This window comes from Gouania willdenowi, unplaced genomic scaffold (assembly GCF_900634775.1).
Source record: "Gouania willdenowi unplaced genomic scaffold, fGouWil2.1 scaffold_228_arrow_ctg1, whole genome shotgun sequence".
Classification (NCBI taxonomy): Eukaryota; Metazoa; Chordata; class Actinopteri; order Blenniiformes; family Gobiesocidae; genus Gouania; species Gouania willdenowi.
Genome location: NW_021144983.1, coordinates 225,329 through 248,245, shown reverse-complemented (window position 1 = coordinate 248,245; position 22,917 = coordinate 225,329). Strand labels below are relative to the sequence as shown.

Here is a 22,917-nt window from a genome sequence, read left to right as displayed (position 1 = left end):
GATCATTCCAATCTTTCAGTGCCTTGACCTGTCAGTCATCTGAGGCCAGTATATTTTTTAGCTAAGTCACTGGTTTTCGTCCAGTCCTAAAACAAACACCAGTGGAGTATAATTTTTTTTTAACTGAGCAGACTACATTTAATCTGTACATGATAAAATTAACAAATTAACATAGTGCCAAATAGTGATCGGCCGGCCAATATTATCGGCCGATTTTTGCGTTTTTTACCTGTATCGGCATCAGCTGATGCGGGCTGCTTCGTTCGCCGATCCGCATTATTTACAGAGAGCAGAAATATGTTTTTACTTGTTCTTGTTCTACGTCCCCTGTTTTTAATATTTGTTTAATATTGTTTTACTTGTTGTCGTTCTACCTCACCTTTGGTAATTTCAATAAATGTTCCTTTTTTAAAAATTGAGACTTGTACCATTTGTCATCATCACTGTGTAATATTTATGATGTAAACTGAGGGAGCCAAAGCTAGTGCCAAAGCATTAGAACATTATTTATCATCCCTTGCTTTTCTTTGGACTGCCTTCTGTGTTCCACCACACAGCCCTGATAAGCAGGTATAGAAAATTTACAAGCTGTAACCATTGGTTTCATTTTAAGTGTCATTTCACAGATTCATAGTAAAGAATTTAGAAGTATTTTACTCACTAATTTGCAGTTTCTGCTCATTACCGTCATTACTTCTTAAACACATTTATTTAACACCATTTTATCTTCAAAAGTGACCCATTGCTGTGCATAAACCTGCACATTATCATAGCCTGACATTAAAAACCAAACCCTGTTACAAATATTGTTGTTTTTTCTTTTCTTGTGTTACACTCCTAAAACATCTCAGTACTGTTGGTTGTTTTACCATTTATTTGATTTATTTTATTTTTAAAGAGGAAAAAAAGTTGTCAATTCATGACAGAAGGTGGGTTAGAAGAGTCCTCACTGATGTTCTGTCACCTTCCGTCTCGGATTACAAGTCCCGCTTGTTACCTGGAATAGGAAAAGCCTCTTAGTGGCTGTTCCTGGAGCATTACATGCAGAAGCCTGATGCAGGAAGTGGGGCAGTAAGATCCCACCATACTGTATACTGACAGTAAAAAAATATCTGAAGTGAACTTGAATTGTCACTCAACTCCCGATACGATTCGATTCACGGTACTGGGTTCACGATATGATTCTCTCATGATTTATTTTACAAAATGGGACTGTAGACAAATGATGACTGAAAAATGTTCCTTTATTTTTTTTGGGGAAAAAAACTAGAAAATACTGTACTATTTTCCTTTTATTTTTCATTGTCAAAAGAATCCCTTGATAAACTATTCAAAACAATGCATTTTAACTAAAAATAAATCTTGAATGAAATAAATAAAGGAATAATAGAAATGAAGAAGAAGCCTATTCATTTAAATTCTGGTTCTATAGTAATCAATGCAAAATGGCATAATAGTTATTTGAAAATGTATTTCGTGCCTTAACAATTGGACTTTCAAAAATAAAACCGTCATTGCACTGTATTTACATCATATATCAGTTTGGACAAGCAGAGGGCGCTGGTAACTCAGTGGTCGGTTGGCATGCAGAAATTCTTGCAGTGAAGAAGAGATGCTACGTGCTAGCAGACAGAGCTAATAGAAAAACGTGACTCTTACAGATATTCACGTAATATTACAGATATTCTTTCGGTGCTAAAGGGGTAAGGAATCATATCATTTATGAACATGTTTAAGAGTAGAAGGCGGCCAGAAAGAAAGTAGCAGCAGATTCCGCCCGCCGCCAACACTTCTGGACTACAGAAGGATATATAGCGCCCACTGCTGTTTAAAAAAGTACTGCGATTCAATTTTCACAGTATCGATGTGAACCATGATACCTATGAATTGATTTTTCACTACCTTACGATTAATCGTTACATCCCTATTGACTATTGTTCTCTGTTTGAGTAACATCCCTTGATCAAACCTTTTTCTAACATTCCACACTACAAAATAAGTAATAAAAGTATGTATGATTCGTGCGGATCGGATCAGATTGATATCTGTATCAGTCAATACTCAAGGCTGCAATATCTGTATCGTATCAGAAGTGAAAACGTTGTATCAGGACATCCCTACTAATTGTTAACAAGTTGTCTACTAGGAGTGTGACGGTGTCTCGATACGACGATATATCGCAATATTTTTTTGCACAATCAATTTTTTAAATTATTTTTTTAATTTAAGATTTATTTTATTATTTTCAAAACCTTTTTTGCTTTTTCTCTTAAATGTGCAGGTAGGTCTTCACAGAAATATTATCACTGTTTGTTGAAGGAACCGATATATTGTTTACTGGAATATTGCACTATAATGGTGTCACTGGTAAGAAAGACCGTTTACATTGGTATGTTGACACTTATTTACAGAAATGTTGCACTAAAATAGTGCCACTGTTCATAGGACACTTTTTCAATGTATTGTCTTTCAGAGATGTAAAATAAAAATTGTATTTTTTCACTTAATCTTTTTTTTTTCTTATGTCATAGATTATCGTAGATTGATTTCGGACCAATATATCGATAACCGCAGTATCGTCATATTGTGAGATAATCGTTATCGTGAGCTTTGTATCGCGTATCGTATCCTGAGGCACCCAGAGGTTCCCAGAGGACAGCTGTGCACAATGTTTTTGTAGATGTTTTTTTCATATATACCAAAGGTCAGCAGCCTTCAAAGATCAAAATAGGAAGTTTAGCTCTTCACCAAACTATAAAAAACTGAATAGAATGGAATAAAATTATTTTATTGTCATTATACAAAAAATTAAATGAAATTAAGAGACAACTCTTGTGGTGCACGATACAAATAAGAAGTGTTTATACAAAGGGAGCTCAGACAATAAATAAACAGTGAGAACAACAAATGGTTAGATATTGTAAGTATATTGCACTGTTCACTTACAGTAATCTGATGATAATGTTTGCAGTGTTTTTCAACCTTGGGATCGTGACCCCATTTGGGGTCGCCTGAAAAGCCGACTAATTGATATATAAAAAAAAAAAAAAATACTGATTAAAATCTTTATTATTAATTATTTTTAAAAGTCAAACACAACACGCAATCCTAAACAACTGCGTTCTATACTTTCACTTTTTCAAATATACTGTAAATCTAGTTCAAATCAAATGCAGAATAAGAATATCTGAGCTGGCTCAGTTTGTCACTAATTCTATATTCGTAACAAACGTGTTGAGAAAAAAAAACTAATTCTAGAAAGAAAGAAAAAAATCTTTTGGGGTCATAGGAAAATTGTGATATTGAAATGGGGTCACGACCCACAATGGGTTGAGAACCACTGGTTTAGTACATGAAAGGTGGGATATTCCTTCACATTGTGGGTGGTTTTGGAATATACCATGAGCAGGTTGGAGCTTCACTGGTGTCTTGGTTGAGTTGGTGACCATTTTAACTGATGATTGACTTCTGAGCAAAAAAGTGGTTTATTATTGCAGGTTTGGCACCAGGGATGTCCCAATACAACTTTAATACCGATATTGCAACCTTGCGTATCGGCCGATACCGATATTGATTCGATACCAGCATGAATCATACTAGGGCTGGGCGATGTGGCCTTTTATAAATACCGCGATATTTTTAGGCCATGTCACGATACACGATATATATCTCGATATTTTGCATTACCCTTGAATTAACACTTTGATGCACAAAATCACACCAGTATGATGATTCTATATGTCTACATTAAAACATTCTTGATCATACTGCATTAATATATGCCAATTTTAAACTTTCATGCAAAAAAGGGGATATCACAACTAAGTCAAAGTTGACATAACTGTATTTATTAAACAGTGAGTGGCTCAAACATAAAATTGTCAACAGAAAGTGCACGTTCTGTGCAAAACTGTCACAGAGACATTTCAAAACAAGACATTAGTGCAGGATGCAACTCACATGGCATTTCAAAACACAAAATTAAAGTGCACTTTTTGTGCATAATGCCACTACAATATTTTAAAACAAATAGTGCCCTTTTGTGCATGTTGTCATTAAGATGACATTTCAAAAAAAAAAAAAAAAAAAAATGTCCGCGAGTTTAACGGTATGGTCATTTTCAACACCGCACAGACTACAAGCTGCGATATATCGAGTATATTCGATATATCGCCCAGCCCTAAATCATACATACTTTTTTCTCTCTTTTCTTTCATAGAAAACATAATAATTACTTATTTTGTAGTGTGGAATCGGATTGGACACCCCTATTTGGCACGTATTCATCTGCAGTGTTGTACAAAGTGCGTCTATACAGTATACGTCCACACATTTCTGTACAGATGATTTTTTAATACATCCACTTATAATATTGACAGATGAATGCATGGGCTAAACATAATGCAGCATTATACAAACACGGATAGCACTAAAGTGTGTGTATGTCTGATAAGGAGCCTGAGCTCATGCAGCCGTGTTGGCTGAGTGTGAGGAGTTTGTTTCTCTGTCTCTAAATCCTGGATTGACGCATGCTATCTTAATCTCCTTACTCAGAGACAGCCATGACCCATAGATAGAGAGAGAAGGGAGTGTAAACACACTCTGCCCTTTTTAAGCTTACTGTACAAAAAAATTATTTTATTCAGGCACATTTTGTGTGAAATTATTATTTTATCCTCCAAAAGCTAATGGATAGATGAAATAATCTAAATCCTGCATCGTGTGTTTAAATCCATGTACATCTGCCATAGGCTAAGACCTCATGTATGGATGTACAGGTGTTAGTAATGCACTATTACACTGGTTCTAATTAATGTGCTGCTGCCTCTTCAGATCTCAATTCTGATGCAACTTTAACCTCCACAAACAGCGACTGGTGCCAAAGCACGGTCGTGCCTGGCTGTGTCTAAAGCACGGGGCACAAAGCCAGGGTCCTCCTGCCAGATGAGGCAAAACAACTGATTAGACAAGGCCAGGAGAAAAACACACAGCATACAAGGGACTGTTGATAAAAGATCTGCACGCGGTGGAATATATTCAACCATCAAGACAATAGCAGCTACAATGTGTCTTATTGCATTTATTCATTTATCTGGTGTACCCAACTATTTTTGTGCAGCAATACTTTTGTCCTATGCAGGCTTTAATAGTGTTTCTATTCAGTTTATATTTGTCTGCAGGCTCAATCATACTCCATCCTGTGCAGAAAAACTGTACAACGAGGAGTTTAGGCTGTTGTCCATCCTGACGTCTTGGCCATTGTAGCGTTTTGTCTTTGTCTTTCAGTACGTCTTCAGAGAGTCGGCCCACAATCGAAAACCTATGGTCTACAGATACCCTGTGTTAAATTTCTTCGAGAAAAAGACAGACAATCATGTATCTGGTGTAGAAAAATGGTTAATCTTTAGTGCAACATGACTTTAGTGCAACATGACTTAGAACAACAAATAAACACAAAAAGTTGGTACTTTCTTTTTAGATTTTTTTTTTTTTAAAAACACAAGCTCAACATGCCCAGGTTTCAACACATTCCTTTGTGCAGTTACAATGTCTCCTGCAGTAGAAAAGATTTTATTGGTTAAGTAAAGGAAAAAAAAACGATATGGATGCATTTTGAATCGATCCTAGAATTGCTCGAAGTAATATTGCGATATATCGCCGAATCAATTTTTTTTCAACACCCCTACCTGGTAACAAGCAGCGACGCCACGCAACAATAGAGACGTGGTTCACACTAGCCTAAAAGTTGGACCTGAAGTCTTTCTGTGTGAAGTCTGCATGTTCTCCATATGCTCGTATTGGAATACTGGTATTCCCCACAAGTACGGTAAATTAACACATTTTCTGCTGTTTAACCTATCAGTAGATACTGATGCTTTAGGGGAAAGATGCAAATGATTCTCTAGTGTTAGTATAAGTATGATAGAACAACTGTTCTAAAAATCAATTAAAAGCACAGTTTTCCCATGTTTTGTTATAGATTATTGATGGTGGAAAGAGCATCAGCGTGCGTCCAGATTTGTCTAACTTGAATTATTTCCCATCAACATGAGATGGAGCTAATACCCTGCTGCTTCCATTTCTAGAAGAAGCTACAGTATATGGCTCTACATTAGAATTGTGACTTTCAGGATTTAATGTACTGCTGTAATGTAACTCGTTTTTTTTTTTTTAAGTCTAGAGTTCACTTTGTCCTCTGGATAAATGCAAATCTTTAGTCTGACCAGCTGGTTCCTGTTGGCTCCGAGGATCTGATTAGTCCAGATCAGACTATCCCTGTCTAATGTATCCACCCTGGCACAAGTCAAAGGAGCTGTGGAAATGCTTTTAGACTGAGGGGAAGTAACGTTCAGGTAGTTCACCCCAGAGTGGATCTGACTCTTGTCATTCTTACCCTCCGTAATCCCAATAATGGACAGGGATGGATATTTTATAGTCAGAGGAGAGAGGAAGAGGAATTGCTCTATGTCTATGTGATGTGATGAAGAGCAGGGGAAATTTCCTTTCAAAATTAGCTTTTTGCAGCAAATTTGAGTCGGTGAGTTTTCTGTGATTCTGTCAAAATGAAAGCTGCGAGAAAAACGCCCGTGCAACATTTTGCACAATATCCTTCTGCAAATAGCCAATATAGTGTCACTTTTTAAAAAGAAAAGTTAAAATGGAAAATCGCAGATCCATAAGTTCATGAAAATAGGTCGTAAGATCATGGGCTGGTGCTAAAGCTATAGCAATGGATCAGTGTGGTGTCTTTGAAAAGCTTGTGTTTGAATGTGTTAAAGACACTCATTGTCACTTCCTGTGTCGTTCAGGGAGAGCGTCATGACACGGACATCGTTGAGGAGAGAAACGCCCAGGTGCAGCTGGAAAAGGCCAAGGTAATTTAGCTCTTGTTGCATAATGTTATCTCACCTCACAGGCTCATTTTGGGTAAGGATCTGCAATGACATCACTGATCAGAAGCTCAGACATCATAATATCAGAGAAACAGAGCCCTTATCCCTGCCATCGCTGTGTGTTGGCATTACAGAGGAAGATCATTAGAGGACTGCTGTTATTGCTCAGTTAGTCCTAATGAGTTTTAAACCTGTAGCAGAAGGATCTCCTTCTGTGCAGATGTCTATAAAGTCCCACCAAAATAAAAGAAAAGCCTGAGGCTACAATGATTAAATTAGACTAATTGCATAATAAAAAAATGCAAATAGTTTCTTCTTCGTTTGCATTATTCATTCAAGGACATTTTAATCGTGTCATTAACTTTTTGATGTTCATTTCTATTCTGGTTTCGTCTACCCCAATATTGCCTTATAAAGCTGCTCTCGTCCGGTCCTGGAGAGCCCCTATCCTGCACGTCGGTTCCTTAAAGGCACACTGTGTAACTTTTGGCCACTAGGGACACTAGACCTGTCACTTTCAGGTCAAGTGACCCTAGTGGCCACAAGCCAAATCAACAAACAGTCAGTTGGGCCAGCCTCCCTTGTCTTTTGATTGTGTACGCAGACAGTAATTGACCTGTAACTTCGGGATAAGGATTGGCTATAAGGGCCGGGTCAGTCGGGCAGGTGTGCGAAGCGAGACTAGAGGAGCAGCCACCGCCGCCGCCCTACTCTCCCCACCGCCAGAGGCCCAATGCTCGGCCCGCCTTGTCGAGTCGGTGGCGCTCCCCCCTACTCCCTGGCCTCGCCGCGGTCGTCGGCCCCCTACGCCAGGGGTCGGCGCGGCGGCCAGGGTCAGAGCGGATGGGGGACCGGCGACCGGGTTGCTCGGGGCAGTGTCCGGCGCAGGGCAGAAATTGGGTCGGCGGAGAGGGCTGGGTCTCGGCGCCGTCTTTTTAGCCTCCTCTTTTTGCTTGCCTCGGCCATGACAAGGAGTCGAACAGGCAGAAAAATACCAGCAAAAGCCTAATGAGTATATCCGAGCCTGTGGTCACGTGACTGCTGTAAAGCAGGCATTCTCCAGGTCACATGACCTGGCCAAAGACGATCCGTCTCTCCAAACTTACATCGTCGGTATTTCAAGAAGGAAGCCCCGCTCGGACCATTGATACTGTCAAGCACTGTATATTGGCCTGAGGAACCATTTAAAATAACTCATATGGGTCAACTCTTTATGTCAAAAAGTCTGTGGTGTGGCTTTAAGTGAACATTACATTACTGCATAAAAAGGTAATTTAAACAATTTTAGACTAATAACTTTTGAGGAACAAAATAGGATGTTTGGTGTGAAGGACCTACAGTGAAGGTCATGGCATGCACCTAAAAATAATAAATGTTTAGGTGCTGCGCTGCTGTTACTCACACCTTTCAAAGTTGAATTAATTACCTCCCTCTTTATTTAATGTGCTCTAAAATGAATGTCCCAAACACACTCGTCCATCCCCTGCAGACCTCCACAGCATGTCCATCAGCAGCCTCATCTTTTCCTAAGTGGACTCATTAGGAGCTTCAGTGGCATGCCGATGATATTTTACACCGACGGGCATTAAGTCGGGGGGGGGAAGTGGACAGTTGGTTCACCACAGGAGGGCAGAAGAGCAGTCTGGCACAGGAGATACACATCTATTCGTTACACTGGGTGAACCACAGGAGTCATTAATAACATTACGCAGTGTCTGCAGTCACTAAATGTCAGTGAGACCGTGGATGGATGAATTCATCCAAAATAGGTGTAGGGAGCAAGTTTAATAATGCATTACAACTGAACAAGGTAGCGCTGTTAATTAGTGCTAATACTGATTTATACTGAATACTCGTTTGTTGTTGCAAATTGTTGCACTGGGGACCATTTTTAGAGAGGGGACTGTTTTTCAGTTGCAGTAGCGTGTAGATGCAGACATACTAAGTGGCCTAGTTGCACAAGTCTCCTGCGTATTAACTTTGTCTACCTCACATGTGTCAAACTCAAGGCCCGGGGGCCAAATCCGGCCCTTCAGAGCATCCGATTTGGCCCACAGGAGAAAGTGAAAATGACATAGAAAACATGAAACATTGTTTAAATTACCAAATAATGAAAATCCTGCAATTTTTCTCAAATTATTCCACAAAATCTCCCCAAATTGAATAAAAACTTGTTAAAAACTAAATAAATCAATGGACATTTAAGTGTCTGTCACTTATTGCTTAGCTATTGTTCATGCCTTCCATACATTATGTCTAATTTATAACTGGAAGTGCAAACTTGAGCACTTGGAAATTGTTTATTTTCCCGCCAAAAACCTGCGACCCACTTGTGATCGAACTGGTCTTTATTTGCCCCACCACGTCTCGCAGCATTCACAAGTAGCTCAGTCCTTGCTTAAAGTACCATATTTTTTAATGGAAGTTGGTATGAATATTAATGTTTTTACAATATTCCTTTCTTATGACATATAAAATGGGTCATTCATAGCCAATTCAATGCACAAATTATTATCTAAATTATTTTAAATTGTGGTTAACATCCAGTTTTGCTTTGGAAAACAAATACTGTCATTAAAACAATACCATGATATATGTGTTTGGTCAAACCGCTTATAGCACTAATGCTACATTCATACATTCCTAATTTTATATCTCCCAAACCTTGAAGTCCAAATAAAGACTATTAAACTACTAAATCTTCTTTTGTTTTCTCATTTTGTCCTCAGTACAAGCCAGTAGCATTCGCAGTGCGTTGCAACTTCTCGTATACCCCAGCAGACGACGACAACGTCCCTGTGCCAGGCCAGGCCATCACATTCGAAGCTCGAGACTTTCTACACGTCAAAGAGGTTAGACGAAAACACACACACACACACACGGGGGCAATATGTGTGGTTACATTCAAGTATTTCTACGTCGGCATGAGCAGAAATTTAGCAATGAATGGTGGATTGGACGCCCAGTAAAGGAGGATGGTGTCGTGGGCTTCGTCCCCAGTCCAGTCAATCTGGAGACAATTCTCATCCGAAGGGAAGTCCAAGCGAGGAAAGCTGCCAAAGCTTTAGCTACGTGAGTACTCCATGCGGCTCTTTTCATACATGGGGAGTGTGACGCGGTGCTCATCATCCTTTCCATCTAAACTATGCTATGTTTCATTTCCCCTTTTCCAGAAAAGCAGCATCTCAAGCAGCTCAAGACATGAACTCCAAGAAATACACTCCTCCTTCTCAAGGTCAGTGCATGTTACAGCTGCAGTATGTAGAATCTGTGACACTGGCATAAAAACAACCACGCTCACCCCCTCCCCACATTCACCGGCATTCTCATTAACACGCACGAGGGTGGAGCTGTTTGCAGTGACTTTGTAGCTAAATCTGACGACTTTTCAACTCCTCTCAGCGACTTTTTTTTTTCAAAAACAACTATCGAAAAATCTAGTGACTTTTTCGCATGTCTTAAAGACTGTGACATAAAATATCATATCCCTCAACAAGCAGCGCGTGTTTCAATGTGCCCCTCCCCTTTCCCAAAGCTCCCAGGCGAACACCAGTGCACAAGTACGCGGACTCTAGTTCGTAAAATTTGCGAAGTCCGTTCAGAGTATGTTTGAGTCTTTAGACTGTTGCTTCCCCACATTGTTCTTCCTTTCTTAAAAACTTGCTTTGCTGCTTACACCGTTTTGCCTTATGCTACGATGGGGACCTTACCTGCCCAAACGCCTGCCATTGCACCTTCACTACTGATGTGACATGAACGCGCATCAACTTTTGTCAAGCAGCCAATAGTAATGCCCAAAACAGCTCATGGATCATGGCTTATGAAAAGATCTCTGAATGGGGTAAAAAGATAGCCAAGAGAAGGTGCAGAGGTCCAGTGCCCTCTCAGAACACTTTGAATTACAATATGTTGGAAGGCATTGACGTAAGTTACGCCCCCCAAAAAAACGTGCATACTGCAGCTTTAAAGGCTTCATGAGAACAGAGACTTTAGGCTTTTTTCTCGCACATCAGTCATTTTAATCTCTGTCTTATGTTGCTCGTCTTGCTTTTTGTCCTTGAAACACCTTGTTCTGCAGGGCGCTGTGAGAACTGTTCATGTAGGCATGGTTTAAGTTGGTATTTTCCTGCCCATGGGTAAATCAGTATACCATGTGCATCTTATCTTTGAATGCACTGAATGCTGGCTTTACGATTCACCTCAGAAACAAGTTATGTTATCTTGTGCCACCTATCATTGGGACGGATGTTCTGAGGAACTGAAAATAAAAATAAAAGCCTAGCCGTCATCTCAAATGTTATATTGTGAACAAACAAGCTGCTCAGATTATTGTAAACAATGACAGTTACTAGTTATAATAGTCACTGGTGCATGAGATCCTGAATGATGGGTACCTTTCAATCATCCCATAATACGCCACAGACTCAGGATATGTCAATTTTACTTTCCTCAGATGAGGCCAAAGACTCTGCTTTGGGGGCCCCTAGTGGCTCATGAGGCTCACATTGCAGAATCTGCCCATAGTTCCTCCATCAGCTACAAACCTGCCTGTATTGTTATTAAAGCTCAGGTAATGTCAGCTGATCTAAGTTGTTCTCATATCAGTTCTTTAATAGTTGGTTCTTGTTCTTTCTCATATATGGACCAAGCTTAAGTTGTGTCTGAGATGTTGTTTATCAGTTAATAGAGGTGTGATTGTATGATCCTATATTTTCTCTTTATTATTCTAAAACCAGCCAATCAGCAGGTGAAAAAGAAGCCGGTAAGTGATCACAGCTCAGTGTTTAAAGGGCATCATTACATTATAATGCTGATATTTAAATGTCATCAGTGTCATGTTCCTGTGTTGTTTATTGTGGCTACAGGGGGAGCAGGTGGCCATGTATGACGTAGTGCCTACAATGCGTCCTGTGGTTCTAATGGGACCATCACTGAAGGGTTTAGAGGTGAGTATTCTTCGGTTCCATCGGCGCGCCTTGAACTTAAACTTTATTTGTATTACATTTTTTATTGCATTTAAACAATTTGAAGTTGCTTTTGGTTTAATTTCAGGTTACAGACATGATGCAAAAAGCTCTGTTTGACTTTTTGAAACATCGATTTGAAGGCAGGTAAGTTACGATTTAACACCTGAGTTTTATGCACATTTTATTTTGAAATTAAACCACCTATCCACTTTATTACTGAGACTGCTACTTCCTGATCAAGTTCGTAACTTCCTGTATGCTGAATGCATAAGTTGCCTTTACAAGTGCTGCTAAATCACTTTTTTCCTCCTCATCTCTATTAACTACAGGAATAGTGCATTTAAGGTGATAATCATTTGATTTGTCCATCCGTTGCGTCGCATTGTGTCACAATCACGTCAGATCAATTCAAAGGTGATACGAGGCGATATAACGGATACTAAAAATGTAACTGCTCTGGGTTGACACTGTTGCTGCCCACTGCTCCTCAGAAAGGGGTTGAATGCAGAGAACACATTTTATGTATGTAGCTTTACATATTTGACAATAAAATATAATATATATTCAGTATTGAGCCGCAGTGTTTGTTTAAGCTGTGAGCTAGTTTGAGAGGGAGGAGCTCACATTCTTATATAGGGTAGGAGGAGCCAGAATTGTCAGGAGGAGGAGTTTCCGCTAGGTGACATCAAGTAGCGGGGAAAATCCAACTCGCCCATTTGGAGCTGACTTTTTACAAAATGTGGAATAGCAAGGGAGGGAGGAAACAGAACTTTTTCAACTTTGGCCCTCTGAATGAGGCTAAAGGGATGTATATCACTGTAGTAAAACCATTATAAAGTAATGTTTTCATAATACTGCCCCTTTAAGGGGTAAAAGGACAGTTCAAAACCAGCCTTTCACAATAAGAGCCCTGGATAGTGATTGAACACTGAAATGTGACTTATTTTGTGTCATTATGAAAAGGTTCAAATAATTATTTGGAAAAAACAATTACACACACAACCGATGATTAAATTATTTTACAAGTTGTTACTTTTTAGCCACTCGCTAACTATGATGGAAAGTTGTTTCTACCTCTTTGAATAAAAGGGATAACAATGCCCATCAAACAATACAAGTTACTTTGTCTTTTGTTCAGGATTACAATCACTAGGGTCACAGCTGACATCTCACTGGCCAAACGCTCCATTCTCAACAACCCCGGCAAAAAGGCGCTGATGGACCGTTCCAACACCCGCTCCCATCTAGGTATGCTTTACTTAGTCATAGCAAGTAATCCTCCGTACTTTCTGGCATTTTCAAACATGTGTTTTTCTTCACTTCTTTAATTCTCCAAAAAGCCATGATTTACTCACTTGAAAAATGCCTTCATAGCATAGATTGAAGCTTGAAGAATAAGCAAAGATGTTTAGTTAATTTATTTCAGCACAGTAGTTGATCTGAGATTATGTCTTTGATAAAACCTAATAGTGTGACCATTATTCACACCGATCAGCTGCTTTGGTGTCTTTATTTTAGATACATAAAGCTATTTTGATAGGAACAACACACTACATTTAACAAAGACCTCAGGCTTAAAGATTTAACTGAGCTGTTCTGTGCTTTAAAAGAGAACTGGCGAAATTCTAACTAACACACTTAATTGCAGTGAGTTCCTCATTTTCAGTAGGATGCACCGATACCGATACTGGTATCAGGGATCGGTCCGATGCTTCAACAATATACTAGTACTCGTTAAAGTTCACCGATACCAGGAACAGATACCCATTGCATCCAATGGGTATCGGTTCTGAGGATAGAAATTAGCTTTGGCTGCAATCCTGCATATTTACAGGTACATGTTTTTCTGGCATTCTCTTATTTTTAATATGCATTGTCCCTTGAATAAACAAACAAATATAAAATATAATGGCTTTGAATGGTGGCCTGTCATTTTTATTGTATTTTTTTGGATTGGCTGCCAGGGGAACCTGTTTTATGCAGAAAATATTTCAGCTAATATTTTAGTCAGTTTTATAGTCATTTTTAATTTTTTTAATGTAATATATATATATATATAAACATGTATTGTAACAAACAGAAAAAAAATAAGATCTGTCTTCCAATTCATTGCATTTTGTGAATTTTTTGTGTTTGTGGTACTCTGGATCAAGTACACACACCTAAGTATCGATATTGTAAAAAGTGGTTTTGGTGCAGCTCTAATTCATAGGCCTTTTGAATTAGGGCTGGGCAAACCAAAATCATATCTTCCTTTTTTTTTTCTTAAAGGTCTTAAATATAAGGTCAGAGTTGCAAATGCAAAAATAGAACATGTGACCAACCTTAGTTTGTGTCTCTCTGAGGGAAAAAAAACAAATTAATTTGCTTGTTTAAAGCCATTTCTTGTCAGATAATGATGAGATGTTGATGGTGCAAAAAGGAAGGGAATAAGATTTATCTGGCTTTCTTTACTCTTTTCTTTCTCATTGCTTGCTCATCCGTGCAGATACAGCGGGTACGTATGACTGAAAGCACTAGCACTAGTCTTTGTTTCTGCACATTAAGAGAAATGTGCATCTCCCTTTTCCCCGAGAACGATTTTTAAATATAGTCAGAAAAATAGAAGAAATAGACTTTAGCCTCAGGACAGTGCATGACTGATTTAAAGGCATGTTAATGTTCCTTTGTTGTTGTGCGTCTGCAGCTCAGATCCAGGGGGAGGTGGAGCGGATCTTTGAGCTCGCTCGCAGCCTGCAGCTGGTGGTCCTGGACGCAGACACAGTCAACCACCCCTTGCAGGTCGCCAAGACGTCCCTGGCTCCGATTCTTGTCTACGTGAAGATCTCCTCACCCAAAGTACAACTCGGGGATACGCTGGTTTCCTTTAAACAATGTCACAGCTTCAAATGCAAACACAAATGTCCCTTTTTTTCCACTTTATGCTTTAGGTGTTGACAAGACTGATAAAGACAAGAGGGAAATCTCAAACCAAACATCTCAATGTTCAGCTTGTGGCGGCAGACAAGCTCGCCCAATGTCCGCCGGTGAGTCTGGTTTCATATAGAGATGGTAAACAACAGCAATGCAGGTCTGGGCCTGGTTAGTAGTGTGATGGGAGACCACTGTGAATTCCAGGTGTTTCTGTTGGGGACAGTCGCTCCAGTGGTATCTGTCATTGTGTCCTTGGGGAAGACACTTCACCCACATTGCCTCGTATGAATGTAGTGTGTGAGTGAGTGTTGGTGGTGGTCGGAAGGGCTGATTGACTTGCTTCCATCAGTCTGCCCCAGGGCAGCTGTGGCTACAATAGTAGTTTACCACCACTAAGTGTGGAATGAAAGAATAGTCCCTTAATTCTGTAAAGTGACTGACTGTCCAAAAAAGTGCTATATAAAATTGATGTATTATTATTATTATTATTATTATTATATATGTGCATGAAAAATCCAGGTCGAGGTCAAAGTTAATGATTTAGTATTGTGCTAATGAAACTGCAGCTTCAACAATCATGGATGAAAACAAATGTTAAAGTCTTATGTAGTGAAAGTAATGGTTTATCTATTTGTTTACATGTAAAAAACTGACACTTTTGTGCAGAAGCTTTCCTTTTAAACATCAAAATCATGTCATATATCTATTTCTTTGTTTTGTTTTGTATTTTATTTCATTAATCTTGATTCCGGTACAATTATTCATGTGTGTTCAGCCACCCTTATATATGTGAGCTCACCTCTCTGGACCTGTTGCTATGTTTTGTTGCATTCCCTACAGGAAATGTTTGACGTTATCTTGGATGAAAACCAGCTGACGGACGCGTGTGAGCACATCGCAGACTACCTGGAGTCGTACTGGAGAGCAACGCACCCTCCAGAGATGGAGCCGGCCAATGCAGTGGTGGCCCAGTTAGCAGAAAACACACTCCCAACCAGTCCCACAGCAGTGCCAGTAAGTGAGATAACATCCATCCATTCATCCATGTCATTCAGTCATTCATTCATTCATGTCTCCTCTCTTCCCATTCCTCTCCTCCCATCATGCATCACTGTAAAGCCAAAGAAATGAGCTCAGGCTTTGGTGAGTCCTTCATCATCACTTTATTTATTATTTTTACCCTCACTTTGTTGTCTGTCTGTCTGTGTGTGTGTAATACCCACCAACCATTCTCACGCCAAAACATTGGCGTGAGAATGCCAATGTTTAATGGAATCTCCCATTACCTGGGAGATTCCAGGTAATGAAAAAAAAAAATTCCAGTTGGCCTTTTTTTGGTGAAAAAAAAAAGTTTTGGAGGATTTTTGTCGTGGACTGATTTTAAAAAAAGGAAAGGAGGCGGAGCATTGATAGCTTGCTGTAAGGTGACATTCACTCAGGGCTCTTGATTATGATTAGTGGCAACATTTTTTATATTTGTTTGTCACAGAAACTACTACATAATGAAATTCTATGCATAAACAGGTGAGTAATCATATTTAATAATGTTTTATTCCTCTACCGGTACCGGTATTATTTCCAACTATAAATTCACTGAAGTCCTTAGCTTGGTCACAGTCAATCAATGTAAAACATTTTTTGTGACTGTCAATATTTTGAGGATTTTTCAAATATCAGGCCGAGGGTTTTCAAGTGCAGGTACGTTATGTTTATTATTTACTCACAGGGAAGGCTAGTTTAGCAGTTGTTTAAGGAAATGCGTGTGTTTTTGATGTAATGTGAGAGAGAATGGGACTAAAACAGCTCCAAAACACTTAGTGTGTTGATGGTGTGTATAAGAAGCTGATCAACCAACCTTTAATTGCTAAATGTAACCCCTGAGCTTTTTGTGTGCTATAGCAAAATTACCCCCTGCAGCATTTTCTGAGAGTGTTGTGCCATCTAGTGGTCTCTGAGGTGAAATGATAAAAAGTCTGATTCATAGTCTTATTTTAAGCCTTTTTGTAGGAGAAATAAATGAAAACGTATTGCTAGTTTAACGTTTATTGATAAATTATTGCTTACCGAGGAAAGGATTTGGTCTCCAACATCTGGAATAACAAACAGAAATATTTCTAAGGATTTTTATGGTTGTTAAGGGCGGGACATTTGGCTTGGAAACTTTTGGGAATATTCAAAAATAGAAACTTTTCATGAGAATTATTTATTGGAGTTAAATGAATATTTTCTGGAGTAATTTTAAATAACTGTACCATATTTAAGCATACTGTATATAGCGCTTCCATGCAAAAATAATACAATTGACAACATTATTCCAGATTTATTTTTAAGTATAACTTTACCATAATATTCAAGTCTTGTAACCGTATTGTTTTTTAGGACTTGTCGAAAGTAATATAATCGTAAACATCAAAAATGTGATTTCAACTCTACCTTTATAACAGAAAATGAAAGTGGCAAAAAATGCAGAACCGACACCAATAACTGCTCTTTAAGCACAAACAGCGCAGTGTTGGTTCAATTATTTAAGTGAACAATCAGTTCTTTCACAAAATCACATCATCACACTTTTGTAAAATATTACTCATCTCATTGAACCCTTATTTGACAATTAAAAACAATGCAATGGCCTCTTCCTGGCCCAAGTCTCAAGTATACTTTGTTTAAGTCAAGATGATTTTAAAATATATTATCCCAACTATTTTTAACATCCCTAATAAACATTGTTAAAATTTCCAAAATTTTCAATTTTGGAAATTTCACGTTTGTTCCCATGGAAAGTGTGCAACTTTAAAAAAAAAAGCCTGGAATGTTGCACTAATACTCACCAGTATGCTTTTATCTATTATTGGATAGTATTGAAGGTAAATGTTCAACCTCTTCTATAAGAACATGGTTTACTTATTCAGGGACCTCAGGTAATATCTGATCACCTTAACCTTGTTAAGGTGATCTAGGGCTGGACGATATGGACCAAAAGTCATGTCTCGATATTTTTTTTACGATACAAATCTCGATATTTGAAACTCAATAAAGTCTTACCAGAAAGACAATGCTGATTTAAATTTACTGATTAAAATACCACACATGCACATTAATTCATTTTATTTAAAAGCACCTTTCAGGCCACCCAAGGACACTTTACAATAAAAACAAAATAATAAAAAGAGTGCAATACATTAAAAACAGAATAATACAAAGAAGAAGAGAAAAGAAAAAGAGCAATGTAGGCGAAATTAGTCATGAGAATTACAGAGAATGGGCAAAAAATTAGATATAAAATTAAAATTTTCTATATCGCCAAAATAAAAAACTTAATATATATTGAATCTCAATATAGTGCCCAGGCCTAGGACCTGCTGTTTATATCTTCTCTAGAACACAATGACAGAGAAACTGCACTAAAAAAAATGCACCAAGCTGTTCTTTAAAGATGTCTTTAAAGGTTTTTTTTAATGATAATCCTGTGTTTGTAAAACAGGAGGAGCAGAAAAAAAGGTCCACTGCCTCCAAAAGGAAGGGCTCCCATGAGAACCACCTGGACCAGGAGTCTCCTTTAGCCCCGAACCAGGAGGACAGGGTGAGGGAGGACCAAAAGGAGGTGGCGGAGGAGGAAGAGGAGGAGCTTCTCCATAAGACGGAGCCAAAAAGACCCCAGCACAGCCACCACCATCACCACCATCACCACCACCGCCGGACGGAGCAGCACGGTCACAACCAGACACCTGCAGCCCCCGACACACAGCCGCCCAACAGAGTTCACACTCAGAGGCTGGAGGATGCGGGGCAGGAGGAGGAAGAGGAGGAGATCCACTACAACCACAGGGTGCAAAACCACCACCACCATCATCACAACAGCAGCAACCATCAACACCAACACCGCCACCACCATCACCACCAACACCACCAACACCGTGGAAACAGCCAGCCCCAGGCCGAGGAGGAATACGAGCAGGAGCACAACAACAACTCACGCAACCGGCATCACAGGCCACACGTTCACACTGCCCCACAGACGCACCACGTCAACAGCCACAACTCCCACCATCACTACGACAGAGAGCGGCACAAGGACAGGGACAGAGAGCGCGACCGAGGACGAGACAGAGACTCCAGACATTTGCACAGAGACTCTTATCTCCACTCGTGACCGTGGTTACTGCTTAAAACTGCTGCATGGGATTCTGCTGCTGATTATATCCAGTATTTACAGGGGTTTTTTTACCGTTGTTTGCAAGTGTTGACATTTAGCACAATTTCACCTCAAGACTCCCTTCTTTGTTCTTTATTAGTGTTTCTCAAACCTTTTAGGACCAGTTACTAACCCAAGCATGTCAAACTTAAGGCTCTCGGGGCAAATATGACCAGCCAGAACATCCGGTTTAGACCGGAGAACTAAGAATGGCAGCAAAAAAGTAACTTCTACAAATCTCAGTCACTCCAAATTCACAGATTCAATGAAACTTCATAACACAAGCATTCATAACACCTGTTTATTAGACGCATTTCTAAATGCAATTTGTTTGTAACAGGTCTGGATAATCCCATCAAAATTACTTTTTCCGTATACAGGAAGGAATAAATCCTGCAAAAATTTTAAAATGTAAAACAAAAAAAAATGCAAATTTTGAGGAATTTGTCGCGAATTGAATCCAGGAGTTACTAATATCTCTAACTTATTGTTTCACATGTAGGATATTGTAAGGGATTTATGTATAATTCCTCCCGAGAACCATCTTTTTTTTTGTTTCCCAACATTTTAAAGCTAAATAAACATCAAATTAGTTGAAATTTGTTAGAAATAAATATATTTCATTTCAGAATTGTATGGCAGGTTCACTACAGTGGACAACTAAAGAAAAATAATAGCAATGCTTCAATGTTGATATGCTCTACCTCGACGGTGAAATAAAACTCGGGTAATAAGTATTCGTTTGTTGAAAGAACAATTTTAAGAAGAAGGAAAAAAAAAAAGCATTTATTACTTCACAAAAAGTTTGATTTAAACACAGAGCTAGTGAGTTATTGATTAGCTAACACTATGAAAAAGTTCATTATTTATTTTATTTTTTTTGTCCGTTATTTCTTATAATTGATATTCATAATAAGTTTAGCCTCAAATCGTTTCATGTACTTTTTAGAAGATTTGTGCTTAAGAAAACACCAACACACATATTGTTTTTTAAAGATGGGCTTTTATCTTAAATGGTTTACCTTCACCTCAGATTACCTAACATGTTCATTATTTTGGAAAAGGAAAAAGACTAGGATTAGTTGAAAAAAAACTAAACATGCAAAATTTTTACTTTAATCGCACTTTTAATAAAAAAAACAAGTTAATTCTCTCACAAAACACATGAGATTTAATGAAAAACGTGAGGATTTTTTCTACAATGCCACCCTGCAATGAACACAGTAACTAGTGCACAACAATCATCTTAAGGGTATGAAATGGCCCCTGGAACTAACGACGTAACCCATAAAAAATCTGATATCCCACAAACAGCCGAATATTTAAACATGTCAATGATGTCGAGCCTTTTTATGAGTTGATTTCATAATCATATTCTATGGGTGTTTCAGGTTTATTTAATATCACAGAAACTGATTTATATTCAGTGTACCAAAACTGTTGTAAAACTGCCAAAATCTGTACAACATGGATGTTCTAACATTCATGTTGCACATTCCTTCAGCATAGTGTTTGTTTTTCCCTGTGTTTTGTCTAGCTTCCAATATCAATATTTAATTTATTTGATTTTTTTACGAAATTTCAGGCTTATTTCTGTCATAAACCCTAAAGTAGGACCAACTTTTAAACTTTGCACCATGCTTTTTAAACAGTGTAAAAGCGTATTAATGTCCTCGTGCATTTGCTTTGTGAAAAAGCATCAATACCCTCTGGTGACACTCACTGCTGGATACTATGCATCTTTTGGAAAGTAAAACACTTTGCTTGCACGACACAATCTATGCATTTGTACATATTTCATGATTTCCCTGAAGGTTCATGTAAAAGAAAAAAAAAAAAACAAAAAGAGAAAAACCCCTGCAGGCTTGTTTCACAAAGTAGAATGTAACCTAATCTGTGTAGCGGTAATTGTTTTGCAGTAAAACGCGATGAACCAACAGTGATCCTGGTTTTATTTTGTACTGCACTGCAGTGTTGCATTCAGTTGTTCCAATCTATTAAAAAAACTTGACCTCATGTTTTGTTTGATAAAAACAGTGTTGTTTGGTGACAGCGCAGAGAAAAACACAGCACGGTGAAGAAAGAGCTCATTTTGATCAAAAATGCACACTTAAAAAACTATTCTGAATATTTATATTACATCAGAGGTTCTCAACTTGAAATTAAGGGCCTTATTTCGATTTATTTTATTTAAGTTGAATGTTTTCACCTCAGTTTGTGTGTGTGGCTCATTATTTGAAGATAATGTTAGTTAAGAGTCACTGTATTATATGTATATTTGGGTTAGTTTCAAGCTGATAATGATAATAATAATTAGAATAATAATAATGTCCCTTTAAAAATGTTGCAAGAATTTCCAACAGACCCTGAACACAACATCATGATGACGACGCTCTGTTTGCACGTGACACTGCACGTTACGAAGGTAATTGAAAATACGTGTTTGTTTTAAACACTGACAATATTGGAAACTAGAATATAAATAGAGCAGCTAATGTTAATGCTATCACTAGGCTAATGTTAATGCTAGGTGAATGTTATGCTAGGCTAATGCTAGTTTATTATAATTATTAGGTTAACTAATGTTAGGTTAATGCTATTGCTAGGGTAATGCTAGGTTAAAGCTAATGCTAGGTCAATTTTAATTTTGGGTTAATGCTAAGCTAATCCTATTACTATGTTAATGCTACGTTATCGCTATTGCCAGGCTAATGATAATGCTATGTTAAAGCTAATACTAGGTCAATTTTATTGGTATTGTTGATGCTAGGTTAATGTTATTGCTAAGCTAAAGCTAATGCTAGATAATGCCAATGATAAGCTAATGCAGTGCAACGTGGGCCAGCACCTGCATCCTCACTTGCATTTTCTTCAGGGAATATTCTAGTTATTCTTATTATATATTATTCTTCAACAGGATACGTAAAATGCCTTGTTATCTAAGAAGTGTTGCTAATGCTACACCACTTTAGTTAAACAAAGTAAAAAGACTCTGACTAAAATAACTTCTCAGCCTTTTTGTTTGATGTTAATTGTTAAGAACCAGTTTGATGACCTGCTTACATACAATTTAAAAAAAAAAAAGAAAGATAATTACCTTGTCCTAAATGATATTTTATTCCTTTTTTCCATTTAGAGCGATGATTTTAAGTAGGTGATTTGGTTTGTTTTATTGATAAATAACTTAGTAAATAAAATAGTCTAAATGATTTGAATGAAAAAAATCTTGATCGTGATTTCACAAAGAAAAAATTGTGATACGATATTTTTCCCATATCGCCCACCCCTAGTCTGTACACAGTTTCTCCTCTGCTGGAGTGTTGTCCATCCCAGCAGACTGCTCTGTATACTTACAGTCATTTCCTGGAGTTTAAAACAGGTGTGGTTAATCACATGTGCTATATCGAGTCCCTTCCTGAATCACAGAGCAGGGTCGGGCCAGCTGTGGGGTGTTTTGGATGGGCTACAAAACCACCTTAGTGGAGGTTGCAGTACCTTTTCATCAACCAATCAGAAAGGGTTTGAAAAAACGTCATTTCCTCTACTTGAATTTGTAGAAGTAGAAGCAACCTTAATCCTAATCCTAACCCTTTTTGCTTCTGGTCGGATGAAATACCGATCTAGACCGGACTTTAAGTTACAATTCAGAAGCGAATAAGAAGAAGGGGGTGTTTCTACCTTTGAAGGGGGTGTACCCTCTTACAATATTGGAATCACAATCCCCCCTCCTGATTCTCTGCCCGCTAACACACAAACCACACCATCCCAGTTACTGAACAAACAATTAATTATTCGGAAACACAGGCACATGTAAATACTGAGTAGTAGTTCTAACTAGGGATGTAACAATTAATCGTGAGGCAGTTAAAAATCGATTCATTGATATCACGATTTACATCGATGCTGTGAAAATTGAATCGCAATACTTTTTTTAACCAGAAGTGTTGGCGGC

At 38.3% G+C, this 22,917-nt stretch overlaps 1 protein-coding gene across 3 annotated transcripts in view; it reads left to right on the top strand.

Moving 5' to 3' along the window:
• Positions 1-20,819, top strand: part of cacnb2b (calcium channel, voltage-dependent, beta 2b) — a 29,750-nt gene extending 8,931 nt beyond the window's left edge. For 2 of the 3 annotated variants that reach the window (XM_028441384.1, XM_028441386.1), the window contains exons 2-14: positions 6,810-6,875; positions 9,623-9,745; positions 9,826-9,965; positions 10,067-10,128; positions 11,630-11,655; positions 11,759-11,839; positions 11,946-12,004; positions 12,999-13,108; positions 14,349-14,357; positions 14,547-14,698; positions 14,791-14,886; positions 15,614-15,787; positions 18,255-20,819. In XM_028441384.1, coding sequence (XP_028297185.1) covers positions 6,810-6,875; positions 9,623-9,745; positions 9,826-9,965; positions 10,067-10,128; positions 11,630-11,655; positions 11,759-11,839; positions 11,946-12,004; positions 12,999-13,108; positions 14,349-14,357; positions 14,547-14,698; positions 14,791-14,886; positions 15,614-15,787; positions 18,255-18,923 — 1,767 coding nt within the window. In that variant the 3' untranslated portion in view covers positions 18,924-20,819. The remainder of the gene's footprint in view (positions 1-6,809; positions 6,876-9,622; positions 9,746-9,825; positions 9,966-10,066; positions 10,129-11,629; positions 11,656-11,758; positions 11,840-11,945; positions 12,005-12,998; positions 13,109-14,348; positions 14,358-14,546; positions 14,699-14,790; positions 14,887-15,613; positions 15,788-18,254) is intronic. The other variant, XM_028441385.1, reaches the window with a different exon arrangement.
• Positions 20,820-22,917: the final 2,098 nt, after the last annotated feature.